This window comes from Aythya ferina, assembly GCF_964211825.1.
Source record: "Aythya ferina genome assembly, chromosome: 8".
NCBI lineage: Eukaryota > Metazoa > Chordata > Aves > Anseriformes > Anatidae > Aythya > Aythya ferina.
In genome coordinates this window covers 30709339-30726957 of record NC_140304.1, presented here as the reverse complement: position 1 = coordinate 30726957, position 17619 = coordinate 30709339, and the positions used below count along the sequence as shown (strand labels likewise).

The window sequence follows — 17619 nt, the reverse complement described above, 5'->3', positions numbered from 1 at the left end:
AAGAGCAACAGTGCAAGCAACATGCAGCTATTCTGACGGCTGTCCGGAAAATACCTGAGTTTCTCTGAGAGACATCTGCTGAAGACCTTTTCGTGCTGACAACATTCTGCAAGGTAGAGAGGACCGGAGCAAGTGTGGGGTGGAAGTGGCTGTGGGCACTCTGTTGGCTCGCCTGAAATTAAACATAAATCAGAACCTGAGAGTCAAACCCAAACGTGAACTTCAAACCAGCTCCTGTGACATACGGGCGCAGCTGTCCTCTGGGAAATCAGAGTGGAAATGCTGCATCAGCCACACGAGTGGAAACCTCCAGCTTCATTTCCCCTGATGGAGCCTACCACAACCTGTCTCTGCGTTGTGGGTGCACGTGTAGAGTTGTTCAGTGGTACTACAGAATGGCTCTTGGGGGTTTTGGGGGCAGAAAACCTCCAGAGGTCCCTTCCAACCTCAACCACTCTGTGATTCTGTGATCTGCACTAGAGGTCATAATGAAGGATTAACCTCCTCCATCGCTTACTCCCAGTTTCTCTCCAAGCTTGAGGACAAGGGGAAATAATGGTTGCTGATAAATCTGGTGGGCATCTTCCCCACGACCATTTAACCAGGATCCCCCCCCACTTCCAGAATAACAACAGAGGTGCATGCAGCACAGGATGCCCCTGTCTTACTGCCAACAGGAGGGACAAGCTGGCAGATAGCTGCTCGTGCACGCTATCAACTCTGCACCGCTCCCTTCCAGCACTGCTTTTCCCTATCTCCCTATCTGGCCTTATCTTCAGACTTGCTCCCCCTCGGAGAAAACGTCGTTATCAGTATAGGAAATGTGTCTGAACAACAGGTTTCACTGCAGCCAGACCTTTTTGACTAAGCTGGCTTATACGAAACAAAGATCTGCTCCACACTTCTGGGCGCACAGCAGAGCTTTCTTCCCCTAAATGCATTAGGCGGCGAATCAAAAGCTCTGGCAGCATTCATCCTAACTGACCAGTGTGCAGCTGTCAGTGACGAACAACAGGCAGAGCACAATTTCCACGTCTAGTTGCCAATTCATGGGTCACTTAACACAATTTGCAATGTGCGTGAAAGAAATCACTGTCCTGCACCACGAGGCTTATGTTTCTACTGTTAAAGGTATGCACCAGACCAAAAAAAAAAAAAAAAAAAGCCAAGTGAGGACAAAAGTTCTGGATGCTCTTGGCCAGCAGCTTCTGACACATCGCTCACAGTTGTGCAAATCATTCAAGCTGATTTGCCGTATTATCTGCCAAGATTTTTATAACTCTTGGAACTGTTTTGCTGAGAAACATTTATTCCATTTTCAAAATCACCAAGTCACTTCGGAGCAGAGAGATGCAGGCTCTCCAATGACTCTGCATTAAGAGCAGCAGCTAAGACTTCTCATATTAAAAGAAACACAGAAATTAACAGGTTCCTGAAAAGGCTACAAAATGCTAGAAAGGGAGATGACATCATTAGCATTTGATTTTATTTTCTACCTAGAAAAATATTCTGGCATTTTGCTTCAGCTATGAGTTTACATTGCAATATGCAATCATTTTTAACTATCACTTTTTGATTACAGAGCTCTTGCTTATGCTAACTGTTGATAAAACAACCCAAAAAGTAATAATCACGACCGCTGTCTTCACTTAATGCAATCAGTATCATGTTCCTCTGTTGCTTCATTTTTCCTTGCCTGAATGCAGATGTTTCTCCAACAATATTTAGGCATTATTTTTAAAGCTGGGCTTAGCACAGCTGTTCCCACATGGCTACGGGCTCCTTAGCCCTTCCTGACACTTCACCCACACAGACAGCAGACCAGATCACTGCTGGCCTTCATAAAGTTAAGAAATCATGCCACATGACTATGATTTTTTGGCACCCTTTTGGATTGTTCATGCACGAAATCAAGGACAAGCCTCTTCTCCTACCAACCTGATCACTAGGATTGTTTTTTTCTCTAAAAACATTCCTGCATTAAAGTACATCCCTAAGCCTCCTATTGCTCCTTGCCATTCCAAAACCAAGCCCCTTCTCTTAGCATTTGTGGAGGCTGGGCTGGATCCCACTGGTGCTCAGCCTCTGCATGCTGAGGAGAGGGAGGCGTGCTGGCAACGTCCCCCATGTCCCCAGCAGCTGCCCCGGTGCAGAGGGCAGGCAAAACACTCCCTAGCAATTGCACTGCTGTGAACCACAGCTTGTCTCTCTCTGGGACATTTGAAACTTCAATATCATGGCAAAACAGTCAGTCTTCAGAGGGAAAAATCCATTAAAAACCAGTTTTCTAAGTCATTTAAGCCTTGCTTCTCCTTCTTGCTGTACTTAGACTTTAATACTAATAGTATCAATGTCTGAGTGGATTGGGGAAGAGAGAAGAGGGGGAAAGCCCTGCACTGATTGAAAAATGAATTGTCCTCGCTTCAGGTAAAAAGCAAGTGAAGCAGGAAATTGCTCTGTGTTTTCTTTGAGAGCAAAGCAGCTCTCATGTGGTTCTGCCATAAGATAGGCGAAGATACAGTTCAGTTTCATTAACTCATTTTGATTGACAAAACAGCTGCAGCAAATGCATTCAGCGCTTTTTGCAGGTCGAAAAAACTTCTGGGCATCATCATTTGAGAAAGATATTACATATTTCTGATGCGTTTCGGGAAGACACTAACAAACAAAAAAATCATTAACCAATTCTTCCACTTATTCAGCATTTCAGCACGATGCTTTTTCTGCAGCTGAGCAAAGCAAATTATTGTGATAAAGTATTTTGTTCCACATCCTCAGCAGTAAATGATAGAAGAACTGAGCCTCGTGCATTGTTCCCATTCCTTGCCCTTCACAGCTTCATTTTATACATATGAATTTGTCACTAACCTGACTGTTTTGGGATGTTTTCCGTGCTGACAGCCACGATCCAGCTCGCAACCTCCCAAGCTCGAGATGCACTAGGCCTTGGGCACACTTGGGAAAAAGAACCACAATGTACAGCATTTAAGTAGACATATAATATTTCATGCTTTCCTGGAGAGAACTGTGTTTATATTCAGCACCACAACCCCAGGAAGAAAACCACAATGTGCTGAATGCTAAAAATATTAACACTTTCATTTGGATGTATAAGAAGTACCTGTCCCCCGATTGGGGTTTATCCTGGTTGCTGAAGGCAGTATGAATGTTTCTACTGGCAAAGGGTTCTTAGGTCACACTGCAGATGGCCAATTACACAATTAAAACAAATAAAAAGCCCCCGACTCTTCCACGGAAGTCTGTCACAAACAATACTCGTGAAACAGACTTCAGAGGGAAAAGCCACAGAAAAGGGTGAATTTAACAAATTTGGGCTCAGCTTCACATTATGCCCTCATATCACCTATTTCCAGTCTTTAAATAGGTACTTTTGGCTAAGTACCAATCCTGAAAGGAAAATTAAAAAAAAAAAAAAAGGAAATAATTAACCTTCCCTTTCCAGAAAGAAAGGAATCCTATGCAGGAACACTGGTGGTGATGGCAGGGAAAAAGCCCTCGCCTCCAGATGCAGTTTTGTATACAAGTGGGTCCCACAGCAGCGCTCCCACCCTTCATTTCACCCTTGGTCCAGGCTGTCAGCCCTGATGAAGGAGCTGACAATGGGAATTTGCGGCTGGGGCATCCTGGGTCCTCTCCTCCCTCTCAAGCCCAGACAGCAGCCACATGCTTTCTAAGGGAAAAAGGCAAATTTTCTCCCAGACCACACAACTTCAAAGTATACAACCACCCCTGCAAGATGAAAAGCTGTGCAGAAACGGATTGAAGTTGCAGTTTTATAGTTGCAGGTTAGTACAGCAAAGCCAAAGGCACTTTACTTCAGGGCAGCTCTCATTTGTATGCCTCTCAGGTTTCAAAATATTTTTCTAGCTCATGAAATATACAGTTGCATCTTCAAATAAATGTCTAAATATTATACATGTCTTTGTTTTCTCATTTCATGCCATTCCACTTCTAAATACACATGAAGTGATTTTAAATGAATCTCTCGCAGTAATTTCAGATGAAATTCCTGTCTTTGTAATCAGTCTGAGCTGTCCTGTGTATGAGTAAATAGCACTTCAGGATAATTACCTCGCACAGTGTCAGTAACTGCAATTCCATATCTTAAATGTATTATGTACTCACCTTAAGTATAGTGGCAACAGTCTCTTGTGAGGCATTTCTCATATCCTCTCCATTAACAGACAAAATCTGATCTCCTTGAATTAATCTTCCGTCTAGGTCTGCAGCTCCTCCTTTAACAATGTCAGAGATAAACACTCCACTTCCATTTCTAACAATGCAAGAAGCATATGGCTAATTACACAATCCAATATTCTTTGGGAGACCAATTTAGATTACTTGCATTTAAGAGACATTAAAAGAAACCTGTGAGAAGAGCACGAACAAGTTTTATACCCCATTCAACTCTTTGAGTGTAAAAAAAAATCTGAAATTTAAAATTGAGGCATGTTTTGCTGCGTTTAATGCTGTCTTTCCCCTTTTTCTGTTAGTTCTGCTTAATCCATAAAGATTCATGAAAAATACCACTTGTATAAATAAAAAAGCCAAGGATCAGACTAAAATGGAGTTAAACCATCCCCTCATGTGCCTGATCTGAATTATGCAGCCTCAGATTTTTTTACTTTACTTTTTATATTCCCCCTAAAGGTTCAGCTTGGTTTCTTCTCTAAAACCCTGGAGGCCCCAAACGGAGAGAAGTTTGCAGAGAAGACTTTTAAGTTTGGACTGAGTTATACAGCAGAAAATCCAGCTTTGTGGCTGTCCGCCTGCAGCGAGGCTTGCGAGAACTGGAAAGCAGCAGTCGGGCAGCTGAGGGGCATGTGAGCAGATTCCCAAGCTGCAGCCTCGGCAGGAGGCTCCCTTCCCATGCTGCAGGACCCCTCTGTGCCCAGCCCCAGCTACCAGGGCTCGCTGTGGAGCTGGTATGGGCTGAGATGCACGGGCTTGGGATCCTTCACCCTGCAGGACATAAGGTTTCACTGGCTGATCGCTGGCCATCATCAAATCAACTTCAGAACGGAGATTGCCTCAAAAGGTGGGAACCCCCACAAGGCAAGCAGTTAGCAACAGTACAGGAAGTTTTGCACAGAAGCAGCCGAGGGAGGGCTGGAGTCTGTATTACCATCTGTAGGGTAATTTACATAAGCTATATTAATTACCCAACCTGCAATCTGCTCACAACACCTGGGTTAAACATCACCACTCTTGTAAAAGAAAAAAAAACTGCTGTGGAAACTTCACTGACCATACGCAGTCAGGATAACGACATGATGATTTGTAATTGGGAAAATAAATTTTTTTTGGCAATGCAGGAGAGCAACCATACAATTCGTACCCACCAGAGCTGAATGAGTGCTCGCCTGTGTCGTGCTGTAAATCTCTTCTAGCAATGAAAGATTAAATCTATCAGTGCTCTAGTTTGAATGATCTAATAGCACTGGTTTAGAAATATATCAGCAAGAAGTCAGATTTTATTAAGCAGCTGTTACCTACCGCAGTATCTGGGATTCTGTTCTCTATTCACAGAGCCACTGTCTGTGGTGTTGTATGGTCACTCACATGTCTTACATGATTTGGGTCTAAATCTTTACCAGCCTCTTACCTTCCACCAAAACTGGTCATTTTGAAACTGAGCAGGCTATAGATCTAACAGATGAAACCATTTTCATCCTCGTATTTTGAAATAGGAAAGTTTTCTTCCCATGTTGAAATCAGAGAAAGGCTCAGCCACAGCTCTGTTTAGGCTTTTTTAAGCCACCAGAGCTTTCCCCAGTTCTCCATGTGCTCACCTGGGCATGCACAAAGTGGGACACAGTGCCACAGGCTGGGAGTTTTCCCAGGGAATAGCAGCCTTTATTACACAGGTCTGCTGTTGTTCTGTTAAGAGAAGTAAGGATCGCAACCCCATGACATCCTTGAAGATACTCAGATACAAAATCTTGTTGCTCATGGACTTTTTCCTTTATTTCATACTCCATTTAATGGCTACAGCTGTTCACATGGCGAAAAGCAAAGTATTTCCCATTTGTAGTGCAGTCTGATCAAAGAGAAGCTCTTACCGTTTTCCAGCTATGCTGAGCCCTAGTCCCCGACCTGTTTTCTTCTGAATATCTACATGGAAGATCTCTAAATTTTCTTCATCTTTGTAATGAGCTTCATCTCTGTAAACAACCAATTGCACCTTCTGAGGCGTCTGTCTCAGCGCAGTGATAGCTTCTTCGTGGTTGGCGTTCCGCAAATCGATCCCGTTCACCTGAAATAATCAGTGTTTTCTTTCCAAATGACATATGCGAATGATCCTTTCATCACATCCTACCCTTGTGTGACAGGACAAATTTGTCAAATTGACACCTCTTGGCACTCTAATTTAGTGCTCCGATTTCCAGAGGGCTGAGCGTCTGCTTTCCTGCTGAATGAGATTGTGTGCGTTCTGCCACCGTCTAGATTAAACTCAAACAATCAAAACATTGGGGCATATAAGTTCTGTAGCTATTCCGTCCTTCTTTTTAAATACTGGAATCTTGAACAGTGCTTACATCCTTACAACTAGACAACACATGACGTGCTCCCTTCAACCTTCCTATGCCTCTACTCCTCCTTACAGGTACCAGTGCTTGAATTCCTCCTCCCCTGGCTAGGTAATGCTGTCCAGCCAACGACACCAGGAATCAGAAACATTAGCAAATGGCCATGGTGAAGCCGAGGCAGGACATGTTAAATGGTTATTTTGCTTTATTCCAATAGATGGCACACAAGACCACTCCTGTAGCATTTGATTACATTTGTCTTACAGTAACCTGGAAATGTTTCAGTATTATCAAATCGAACAAAAAGTTCTGATTGAATGCTTAAGTACCTGAAAAAACTATCAAAACTTGAAATCTGATCTCTGAACTTTGCCATATCTGACACAGAGATGCCCTGTAAGGTGTTTGCTCATACTCTGTTGGGCAAAAATCCCTTTTCTTCAAATATCAACGCATAAATGTTTTCCAAGTCTGGCTAGGAAGCAGCATGGACTGTAGCTGAATAACAATAAAATGGTAGTATACTTACATAAAATAATAAGTTTTAAGGCAATGGAAATATTTCTCTGTATTTCTAAATATGCTAAGTTATAATCATACTTGATTTTGCATTAAGATAATTAAGCCTAATCTACAGTAATTGTATTTATTTTTGTACTAACTCTGTAGTCATTTATTTATACACTGCCTCAGTATTGTTTCCTTGACATGGCATCTATGTGTGCTTTATCACACCAATCTGAAACTCATTCAGAGTCATCCTTCTGCTTCATTAGTACAGCTTTTAAAAGCTGAAATAATAACAATATTATGGCACACAAACATTAGCACTTTCCTGTTTGGCCAGTGAAGAATTAATTAACCTTCCCCATTTTTATCCCCTGGCTAATTATCGTACTCTGTTAATACACAGTTATTTATAAAATGAAAATAACAGTCAGCCTTAACGCTAAAAAAAAACATTTTCTGTGCAAGAGCTGTAAAGACAGCTCCCCAAGTGCCCCTCACTATTTTTCTAACCCTACACACTAACGCCTTAATGGCCATGCTGGGAATTTGTCCTGATCTGACAGCGAGGCACTGTAAACAGCTGCGCACCCACTGCCTGACGCAAGTTTCATTTGCAGACCAGCACTTCTTTCTTAACCCCTTCCCACCTCGACTTCCATCCTTGCTGCAGGAATACCACGTTTATTCGCTAAAAGCAGTGCCGTGCGTGAGGAGGCCTGGCCTGAGGGAGCCGGCAGCGCTCATGGCCGCGGATGGCGGCGGCCCTGAGGCCTTGTGGCCGCCATCGCTGTCCTGCCCTGAGCCTCACGCACGGGCAGAGCAGATGCCACAGCTCCGGCCGCAGCGAACGAAAGACCTCTGAATGCAAGATTAAACAGATGAATAACGCCGAGCTATTGGACATGACAGCTGAACTATGTAATTCGAGAACTGCCGTGCTCAATTAAATTTAATACATTCTCAATTTGTCCCTTCAGTTTATGTGAATATGTAAGGAAATGGGAATTTGTCAGGATGGTCTCAGTGGCAGAAAAGCAGCTTCAAGTACAGCTCCTGCAAAGGGTCTCTGTTTTCGCTGAAGGAAACCTATGCTGAACCGAACACCAATCTACACCACAAAGACGCAAGCAAGTGCATGCAATGACGAGAAGCGTTTACCTCAAGGATTTGATCTCCAGCCCAAAGCCTGCCATCTCTGGCTGCTGCCCCTTCTTCATAAACTTCGTGGATCACGATGGCATCCTGCGGGAAGAGAGGGCTGAGTCAGTTCCCTCATCAACGCCCCGTCCATGCGCCGGCAGTGCCGGACCAGGCCACAGCCCATCAATGGCTCTGCACCAAGAGGGCACAGCACATGAGGAGAAAATGCATTCACATAGATATATAGACACTTCTAAGAGTTTCTGATAAGAAAATGACTGCCACAGTCACAATACAGAGAGCTAATAATACGGTAAAAAGGATCTTGTTCCCCACTTCAGGGTAGGCTCGCCTAGAGCTTCTTGGGCTTCTATCATTTTTATACATTGGCATCAGCAATACTTGAACTCGGTGTGAACCGGGGTATTAATATCATCTACTTTTTATGATATTATTTAAAACCAGATTCTTTGGAGCTATGAATATTTTTAGGGACTTGGCATAGAACTCAGCTTTAAGCAAGAGCTGAATGCCTTGTGGTAAATAGTGCTGGTTAAATCTGTAAGAAATGAAATCCAGAAGAAACGAACAATGGCAAATGTTAGTTTATTACTGAGGTTGGAAAATGTAGTCAGTGGCAGATGTAGCTTCAGGGAAGGTTTCAGTGATTTAATCTTATTGCCAGCAATAGATGTCCCTGAAGAAAAAGCATTACAAAGAACATACTGTTCTCTTGCTGGTGCTTTCCTTTTGCATTGTTCTTTTTTTTTTTTTTTTTTTTTTTCCCTCCTGAAACAAATAGGTGAACATCCTGTTACAGCACTTCAGCTGTGGTTCTGACAACCACCAGCACTCACAAAAAGATGGGCACCGTGCACAGGCTGCTGCCCTCTCCAAAGGCATCCCCAATGTCAGGAAGAACTTTAAAACTGCTCTGGATAAATACTCTGTGATTAGGTTAGCTACTCAGGATATCGGATAACCCATTCTCAGACAAACACGACCAACAAAAAAGCTGTGGCTGTTAAGTCCCTTTGTCAAGTTTGACACAGCAGTCAAACACGCGTCTTTCCGCGGTGTGTGCAACAGGAGGCTGTGAGGTGAGCAGGGTGCAAGCCCACTGTGCGCGGCCTTCCTGGAGCAGGAAATAGCTGCTGTGGCAGAACAAAGCACGCTCGTGTTTTGCAAACACTGTGAGATACTACATCTCTCATCACCAAGTTAGCTTCCCCCATGTTGCCTTGTGATACTTCCCCGGCACACATGGTGTATGTTGAACAGAAAGAGAGCGCGGATGCCCTAAAGCTAGCGCTCTGATCAAGACAACACTGAGAGCATTATTCCCTTTCATTCCCACTACACCTTATTTAATGATGTGGACTTGTATCTACAGCCGCTCTGCTGCTGCTGCTGCAGCACAGCACCACTGTCATAAGCTTCATCTTTGATACATGTACACCAGTCACTGAAAAAAGCCTGAAGGATTTTAATCACAAATGGATTACAGCTGATACAAGCGTCCCAGATGGGGAAAGAGAGATTTCAATCTACATAAATGAAGGCAAAATACCATGAGCTGTGTACCATGGTAATTAAGAAAATCAAAAGAACAGTTTGATTTAAAAAAATATACCGTTGGCAACCACAGGGTTTGCTTGAAATAACTGGAGCAGCAATTACCAGTGGGACCAAGTAACACATTCACGTCCGTCTCAGCACTGCTGAACTTCTCTGCTACACATCTGAGATCTTCCTTTTTTTTTTTTTTTTCCCCCTCTTTTGTTACCGCTGTTTTAAAACTGATCCTGTAACTCTAGTCAACACAAGAGACTTTTGTCTGGGTGGAAGCCAATACAGTGACAGTGATGTATATTTTTATGTATATTTTTTCACCTAAGGCTGATCATGGGTAAGTTTGAGAAAAAGCTGAGTCTTTGGTTTTAGAACTTCAATAGCACGCTTCACTTTTACTTTTCTAAACACTTTTATAATAGAAGGCATTTAGAAATCACCAACAAGATAACACACAATATTGACCAGCTTGCCAGGACAGCATCATCCAAGTAGGGCACATGAGGGCAGTGGGTGAATAAGAGGTTCAGAAGAAAAAATTGCATGTGCCATTGGTAACAGCTACCAGCTTCTCCCAGTACCACATTACTGAATGTAAAACCACATATACTTATGGCTTAGATTCAGGAATTACCAAGTGGTTTCAGTTGAATAATCTGCATCACTGATTTGCAAAGGTAACGATTCAGTACTACTCTGCAGTTCCTGCACATGTTAGAAGCCAGACCTAGAACTAAGAATACATAAGGCATGAAAAGTTACATTCCTGTTCAGTCTGAGCCTACTCTGAAGAAGGAAACATCCATCTGACCTGCCAAAATACTGTTTTCTGAGCTTTTTTTTGAAGCAGCATAGTTGAAAGAGGCTTATCAAATCAATTAAAAGCAGAATGAAGAAATGTGCCTGCAATGTACTCTCAAGATTTTAAAATAGTCCATAGCATAAGTCTTACCTTCCTTAGCTTATAAACTGTGACAAAAGACGTCTTACCTCTGTTATTTCTGGCATCGGCTCAATATAAATTTAACCCAGAAGTAATCTTTTTCCATTGAACCTAGTGGGATCTGGGTAAGGCCCTATTAGTTTTGATCATCCATGACAAATCACTAGAAATTACTGACATTATTAAATATTTTATTGATACCTATATTTTAAAAAGAGCTTGAACATGCAGTAAAGTGATTTAATGTATTATTCCAGCCATCTAACAACTAAGCCCCGATCTGTAATGACAGATTTAAGCTGTAACACTCATCTCAGTGCATCAGAAAACAACCTGGGATCTATCACGACTAAACCAATACAGAACATTTATTTAAAGGATGGGTTTCGGTTACTGGACATCTGCAGCTCCTACTCACCAGCTTCAAATTCAGATTTGTGCTCAGCATCTTGAGAAGTCATGTCCTTAATAGTTCAAAAAAACCCACCCAACAGTCAATCAATAAAACAGAGAGGGAGGGAAAGTGGTGTCAATGTCCAACTACAGGCTGTGAATTAATGGTGGCTGTGGACAGATTTTCATTCCCATCCCTCACAACCTCCTCTCACTGCTAGTTTCGTATAGATAACGGCAGTCCACAAAAACTATCAGCACAGAAGGGGAAAATAAAAATGCTCACCATATCAAGAACACAGCTATTTAAAGAAAGATATCTTGTTGCTGAAAGCACACACATCATAAGGTTTACAGATACATTAAAAAACTTAAAGCTTTCATCTTTGTATATTTTGACTGCTCCATCAGTCTGGCACCATTAATCAGGAATTAATGCAAAGTTTAACATCTCATGTCCATGAAGGCAGGATGCAGAATACAAGCTAGGGCATAAAATCAGCACAATTCTATGCTAGACAAAGTCCATGCTCACAGGTGTGAACATCTGACCAAGAAAACTTCAGTCCAAGTAGAAGGGAAGCTGTCTACCACTGCTTAGCTAAATCTACGTAGGGGAAATACAGCTTGTAAAACATGCTAAGTGTGATCTACATTGTGTTTTCTTTTAAGGGAGGGGAATAGCCCTGAACTCTTGGGAAATTGGATCTCAACTCCACCCCAACTGTGAATATTTTTTCTGCTTGATTTATAACAACTTCAGAGACCCGGCAGGGGAAGCATATCAACGCACCCATCAGCAGAGAGCACAAATAGAAATGCTCCCATTAAGAATTACATTCACTAAGAGTGACAGCTTAATCCCTCTATCTTAAATGTCAAGAACCGCTAAGGCAGAGACCTCAGGCAATGACCACATAGCACTGTCTTACTTGAACCTTCGGGAGAAAGGTGGCGATGTCAGCTGCCTATTCAGGAAAATCACTGACCAAGCAAACCTTAAAAGCCTGCAGGACTATAAACAGTGTTGAGAAAGGCTCACAAGCTGTCTGGCTTTAGGCTGGGACTGCTCACATATTTGCTGCAAGTTTATAGCATCTGAGCCAGTTTATTTTCTTCTATGCAGCTGTTCTTCAGAAGGACAAGCAGCAGTTTTCCGTGCAGGTGCCCTTTTCCACTGAAAATCAAACCCTAGACTACTATGTTATTTGCAAATGCTGGAAGCAGAGGGATTAAATGGGCACAAGACAGCAAGAAGGCTCAACATTAAACACTGTGGATATTTTGATGAAGTTGTATCATCTGATAAAAGGCGTAGGAGCATGCCAGAGGGGGGATTTCAGAATAACTGGAACAGAGGAATCCCCACACACCTGGTATTGACTGCATCTGAAAGGAAAAAGGCCTGAATTCTGGTAAAGAGGCTTCTTGCCATAGCAGTGAACAGCTACTGCAGATCATTCACATCAAACTATTCCTTTAACTGAACTAATATTAAATTTGAGTTCATCTTTGCTGTGCTACTTCAGCCTACAACACCCAGCCATTATTTTGGCAGGATCAAAGGCACTTCACAGGAATGAGGCGAACACGGAGGACTGCAAAAGCCACCAGCACAAAACAACACTGAGTACTCTGTTGGAAATAAGTTGTTTCAAAATCCCCAAGTGCATTTTCCAAGATGTGAGTTTTAAAGTTGTAAACATCAGACAAAAACCAGAACAGTCATGGGAGTAGAAACCAGATCCATAGCTCTGTCCCCTACAGCTACAAGGCTCTCTCTAGACCTGTAGACATTGCCAGCCACTTGCCCTAGACCAGGAGAGCATTACACGGGGAAGAGGTACCTGTCCTCTCTGAACAGACTCTTCTGAGCAGTATGGACAGGTAATGCTAAACATCCAGGTCAGAACACAGAGAGAACAGGTTTTGAGGAACCTATATGGTCGAGCAGTGATAGAAAGGAGACAGCAAACTGTTGGAATGATATGAATTTTAAGTGGCTATATCACAATTTGGTCTGTAGTTAGGTGCAATCTTACCGCTACCATAATAATGTATGTGGTGAAAGAAATGAGGCCTTCTGCGAGAATTACTTTCCTGAGGAAGCAAAAAAGTAAGCTGCATATAAAAAAAAACATTCAGGAAAAAATGTTTTTGGATTTACTTGACAAGTTGTGTTTTCCTAAGATAGTATTACACGTTTCCAACAGATTTCCTACATAGCCACAAACGTTACACTAAATTAACGTTTAGTATAGATAATAAAGCTACGAGGCTTTTTGCTGACTGCAGGATTACAGACTTATCTCTTTCCCAGGGCAAGTAAAATATCATTAGTTATTTCCTTTTCAACTTTTACAATACTTTGTCCGGAGTAGTAAAATTGTCATTTCGTTTTTACAGGCTGGTTCACAGATAAAGTAGAAGTCAACTAGTTGCACAGTGTGCTTCGTTGAAGAATTAGTCCCATATAAGAATCTTTCAGTAGTTAAAATAAATCCAGCTGCTGGTTCCTTGTAGGCAGAGGAAATTACAACAGCTCTGTTATGATCTTCCATTTGCAGATCTAAATGGAACCTAAAAGATAACAGTTCAGCAACAAAAAACGAAGGCCAACTCAAAGCAAATCACTTGACTTCTTACAGAAGTTTACCTTATGCATCATGCTGCATGTACCTCCTTCTAACACTCAAATATTTTGCAATTGCTAGCGTTCACAAACCATTAACAGGCACCCAAAATCCCAAGCCAAACACTACTGTAATAAAACAGGCTATATAATGTAAAAATGTATTACTGTGTTAATGTAAAAATGCTTTACCATTGCATGATACTGAAAAACTTCTCTACTCAAGGTCAAAACAAAAGGTCTGTTTCCCATTTAAGAACAAGCCCTTGCAAGAGATGGTGTTCACTTGCCAACTTTCATAAAAAAGATTAATCCACAACATCAATATGAATATAATTTTTCATACTAAAATACAGATTTATTTTAAGGAAGTGGATAATATTTGTATTACATTTTATAGGCCCCTATAGTTACATCTGGTCCTTATTTATTTAAATTTTATTCGGCTTGCATAATATTTTTGCTTACAGTTATATTCTCTAAGATCAGAAAAGCTCAAACCTGAAAATTCAATGGCACTATTCATTAACATTCCTTCGGTCTGCAGTCATAGACATTTGCAAGCTCTCCTTTGATTCTGAAATAATAAAACTAAGGTAATAAGATGTTTAGTGTAAAAATATATGACTTAAGTTAGAATGATAGAAAGAGCTATGTTTCTATGAATCACATGCCAAAGCAAACCAAAAGTTTTTCAAAAAGTATACATGCTCATTTTAGAGGGAATAATAAAACACAGAGCTACATATTAAAATGTTAACTCTCTCACTCTCATTATTTTATTAAATAAATAAAAAAAATGAAAATTTACAGTGCACAGTGCATAACACGGGATATAAAGAATGCACGAGATCCTGAATGCATTTGAGACACGAAGCCAAAAGCCGGTGGTTTCAACTACCAGCAAGCAAGATACCCGTGAAGTCCATTTTGATATGTCCTACTGCTTTTGTATATTGTTAGCTTAAATTTTATGGTTGATTTACACTCCTGGAAGACACCAGCTTCTTCAAGCAAGATGTTGCTCGCCATACAGTCAGCGAAACCTTTGCCAAAGATCTATCAAATATACGATTTGCAAAACTTACTGCTTTAATTCCCATTTGCGATAACTCATGTACAAAGCTGTTTGCTTTTTCATGCTGCTGCGAGCTAATGTCCTCTTGGAATTATGATGAATCCACCAACTTCATTTTTACATTATGCAACCAGGAGTCAAAGCAATTCCTCACAATTTCGAGCTAACTATGTTTACCACTGTCATTAAGTTGCCTTCTCTTTTATAAACGTCGGTGATGCTTAACAAGTGACTGAATGTTTTTCCCTCCCAACCACAAGCGTTTCCCCTACAATACCCAAGTCATGATTAAAAACTTCGGACTTCTATTACCATTTTTTCTTCTATTGTTCCATTCATTGTTAATAGATTTAACAGCATCTGTATCTATAGCCAATATACTGCTAAAACCCTCCTGAGGCCAATAGCTTGCTTTTCATTTGTAGTTACAAGGTAAGCATATTCCACTAAAACGGTTGCAGCCTTAGCTGTACTTGATGACCGTATAAAAAGTTGCTCAGCCCTCAGCTGTCTGTAACCGATGGAGTTATTTCTTGCCTGAATCTAAATATAACTGAGGTGGGAGAAAGCTCCACCAAGGGAGAACCTGTTTGTTTAGGAAGGCAGGAGCTGCACCAGCCCTCACGTTCGGGTGTGCTGAACGTGCAGCACAGCACAAAGCACAGATAGCACGCTTGGCTTCGGTGTTAGCACCAGCCTGGCTTTGGCAGCGCCGAGATCCTCGCAGGGTAATTAGCCCGCACAGCTCCAGGGGCAAACAGCGGGTCCTAACAGCTGCAATTCCAAGTCACAGTTTTCTTGATTATTCCCTTGCCCCTCCATAACAGATGGGGTTTATGCAAGGTCTGACTCACCTGGACTGACAGAATAAATCTAAATACGCTGCTGTCAAACTGCATCCCAACCACCACGAAGCCCCCCAGCCATGCTGTAAGCCAGAAAGCCTTCTGGGCTAGCAGAGGCGATTAGGAAAGATTTTCCTCTGACTCCTGTGCGACCAGCTCTTGCACCAACCGGTGTCAGAGCCGAGCGCAGGCATATTTTGTTACTTCTTGGAGCCCTGCTCGAGTTTTCCAGTTCCCTGGCTTTGTGGATCACTTTAATTTACAGATGGAGTACCTTAAGGTTTGTTAATTGCCTTAGAAATGCTTTTTATTAAAGCCAGCTGAAAGCAAAAGTAAAACATTTTTATATATCCAATTCGAAGTAGACAGCCCAGCATAAAAATTCTGCACAAGAGGTTTGTTGTCATTTTCAATACAAAATACACGGGAGCCCACTCCTACAATGTTTTTTTTGTTTGTTTGTTTGTTTTTGTTTTTTCTTTTTTTTCCTTTTATATTGTAGGTGCCTCCTCAGCACTTAGCTGTGGTTTCAGGCCCCACTTGAGTCCCTGCGCTCTCCTCCCCTCCTGAGGTTTTATAACTCAACCCAGAGGGAACATCCACGCACCAGCCTCCACTGATCCCAAAATCCCCAAATGCCCCCCGGCACATCCCAGCACCTTCATCGCCCAGACAGCACAGAGTCACAAACTACACGTAATCAACTCGTAATCAACTCGACCATTACTAAATTACTTGGGTGGAGCAAAGCAGCTCTCCCACCTTACCAACAAACTGTCTTTATCTCAGAGTGATGCTTTTTTTCTGGGTACTGCCAAGATTAAGATCCCTGTAAAGTGGCAATCCTATTTTATATAAAATGGCTCAGTGCAAGCTGCTGACCGGACTGGACATTGCAGTATTCGCCCACTGTGTGGTGATGATGGGGTTAGGATGAATTAAACCCACACGCCATCTGCAGGAGCACACGGACAACTTTTTCAAACAATTCCTTGATACCCTGGGAATCAGATGATTTAAACTGAAAACCTCATCAAAACCTTCTGGAAAAGGAGTTTCAGAGGAAAAAGCCCAGTACTTTAAACCAAACCATTTGCCTGGAAACAACTTGTGCAGAGTGCCCCGAAACAAAAGCGGGATAGCTAAGGAAAGGTTCCTAGCTCCATGGTGAGCTCCACGGTGCGGTGCCGCTGGTGCTGTGCCCCAGGCTGCCCCCTCCATCCTGGGGCACCCAGCCACAGAGGCTGGCTGGCTGCCGCGACTGCTGACGCCTGAAAGCTCAACTCCACGTCCAGCCAAGAGTCCTGGGCTCGGAGCTGGATGCCCAGGCACGAGGAGAGCCCTGCCCAGCTCCCAGAGCCCCCCTGATGCTCTGGCAGGCCCTGCTGCGTTGATGGGGCCCGAGCGGCGGGCGTCCCGCGGCTGGAGCGGTGCAGGCGCCCTGGGAGCGCTGGCAGCTGCCGAGTGACAATGACACTCCTGTCAGGTTTATGGCTGCCATTAGCAGTGGCGGGGCTGACGAGCTTTTATAGGGTCGTTCAGCAAGCAGGGGGGCGGGAGGGCAGGATGGTGTCCTGGGGAGCGGAGTTAGAGCCCCCAAACCTCATTTTGGGATGTTTCTGAAAACACTGCTTTTTTTATATTTTTTAATTCCCGCTCTGAGAGTTACTTTTACAAGTTTGATTGGACTATAACCAAAAAACAAATCTTCTCACAAATTGAAAGCCCTGTACCTCAGCCAGCTCCACTCCGCAGTTTAATTGCTTTAAAGGAGAGGCCATGTGTTGTGTTCTCCCCGGGGTGCAGGAGAAGGTGAAATGAAAGACACTGGAGAAAAGAAAAAAAAAAATCAACCCTCCGAATAAAAGGAAATAGGACTGCTTAAGAGCTACAGCAGTCTAGATCCCAGCAACATGAAGACAACTATCCAGGCCAATCCTTTCTTCCCCGTGCCT

The 17619-nt window shown here is 42.6% G+C and overlaps 1 protein-coding gene across 7 annotated transcripts in view; it reads right to left on the bottom strand.

Annotated features, from left to right (window-relative positions):
- PATJ (PATJ crumbs cell polarity complex component) overlaps positions 1–17619 on the bottom strand; it is a 145582-nt gene that overhangs the window by 12298 nt on the left and 115665 nt on the right. For all 7 annotated transcript variants that reach the window (XM_084528545.1, XM_084528543.1, XM_084528549.1 and 4 more), the window contains 5 exons: positions 8220–8303; positions 6084–6277; positions 4147–4294; positions 2869–2955; positions 55–172 (listed from right to left, as the gene is read on the bottom strand). In XM_084528545.1, the coding sequence (XP_084384671.1) occupies positions 55–172; positions 2869–2955; positions 4147–4294; positions 6084–6277; positions 8220–8303 (631 nt within the window). The remainder of the gene's footprint in view (positions 1–54; positions 173–2868; positions 2956–4146; positions 4295–6083; positions 6278–8219; positions 8304–17619) is intronic.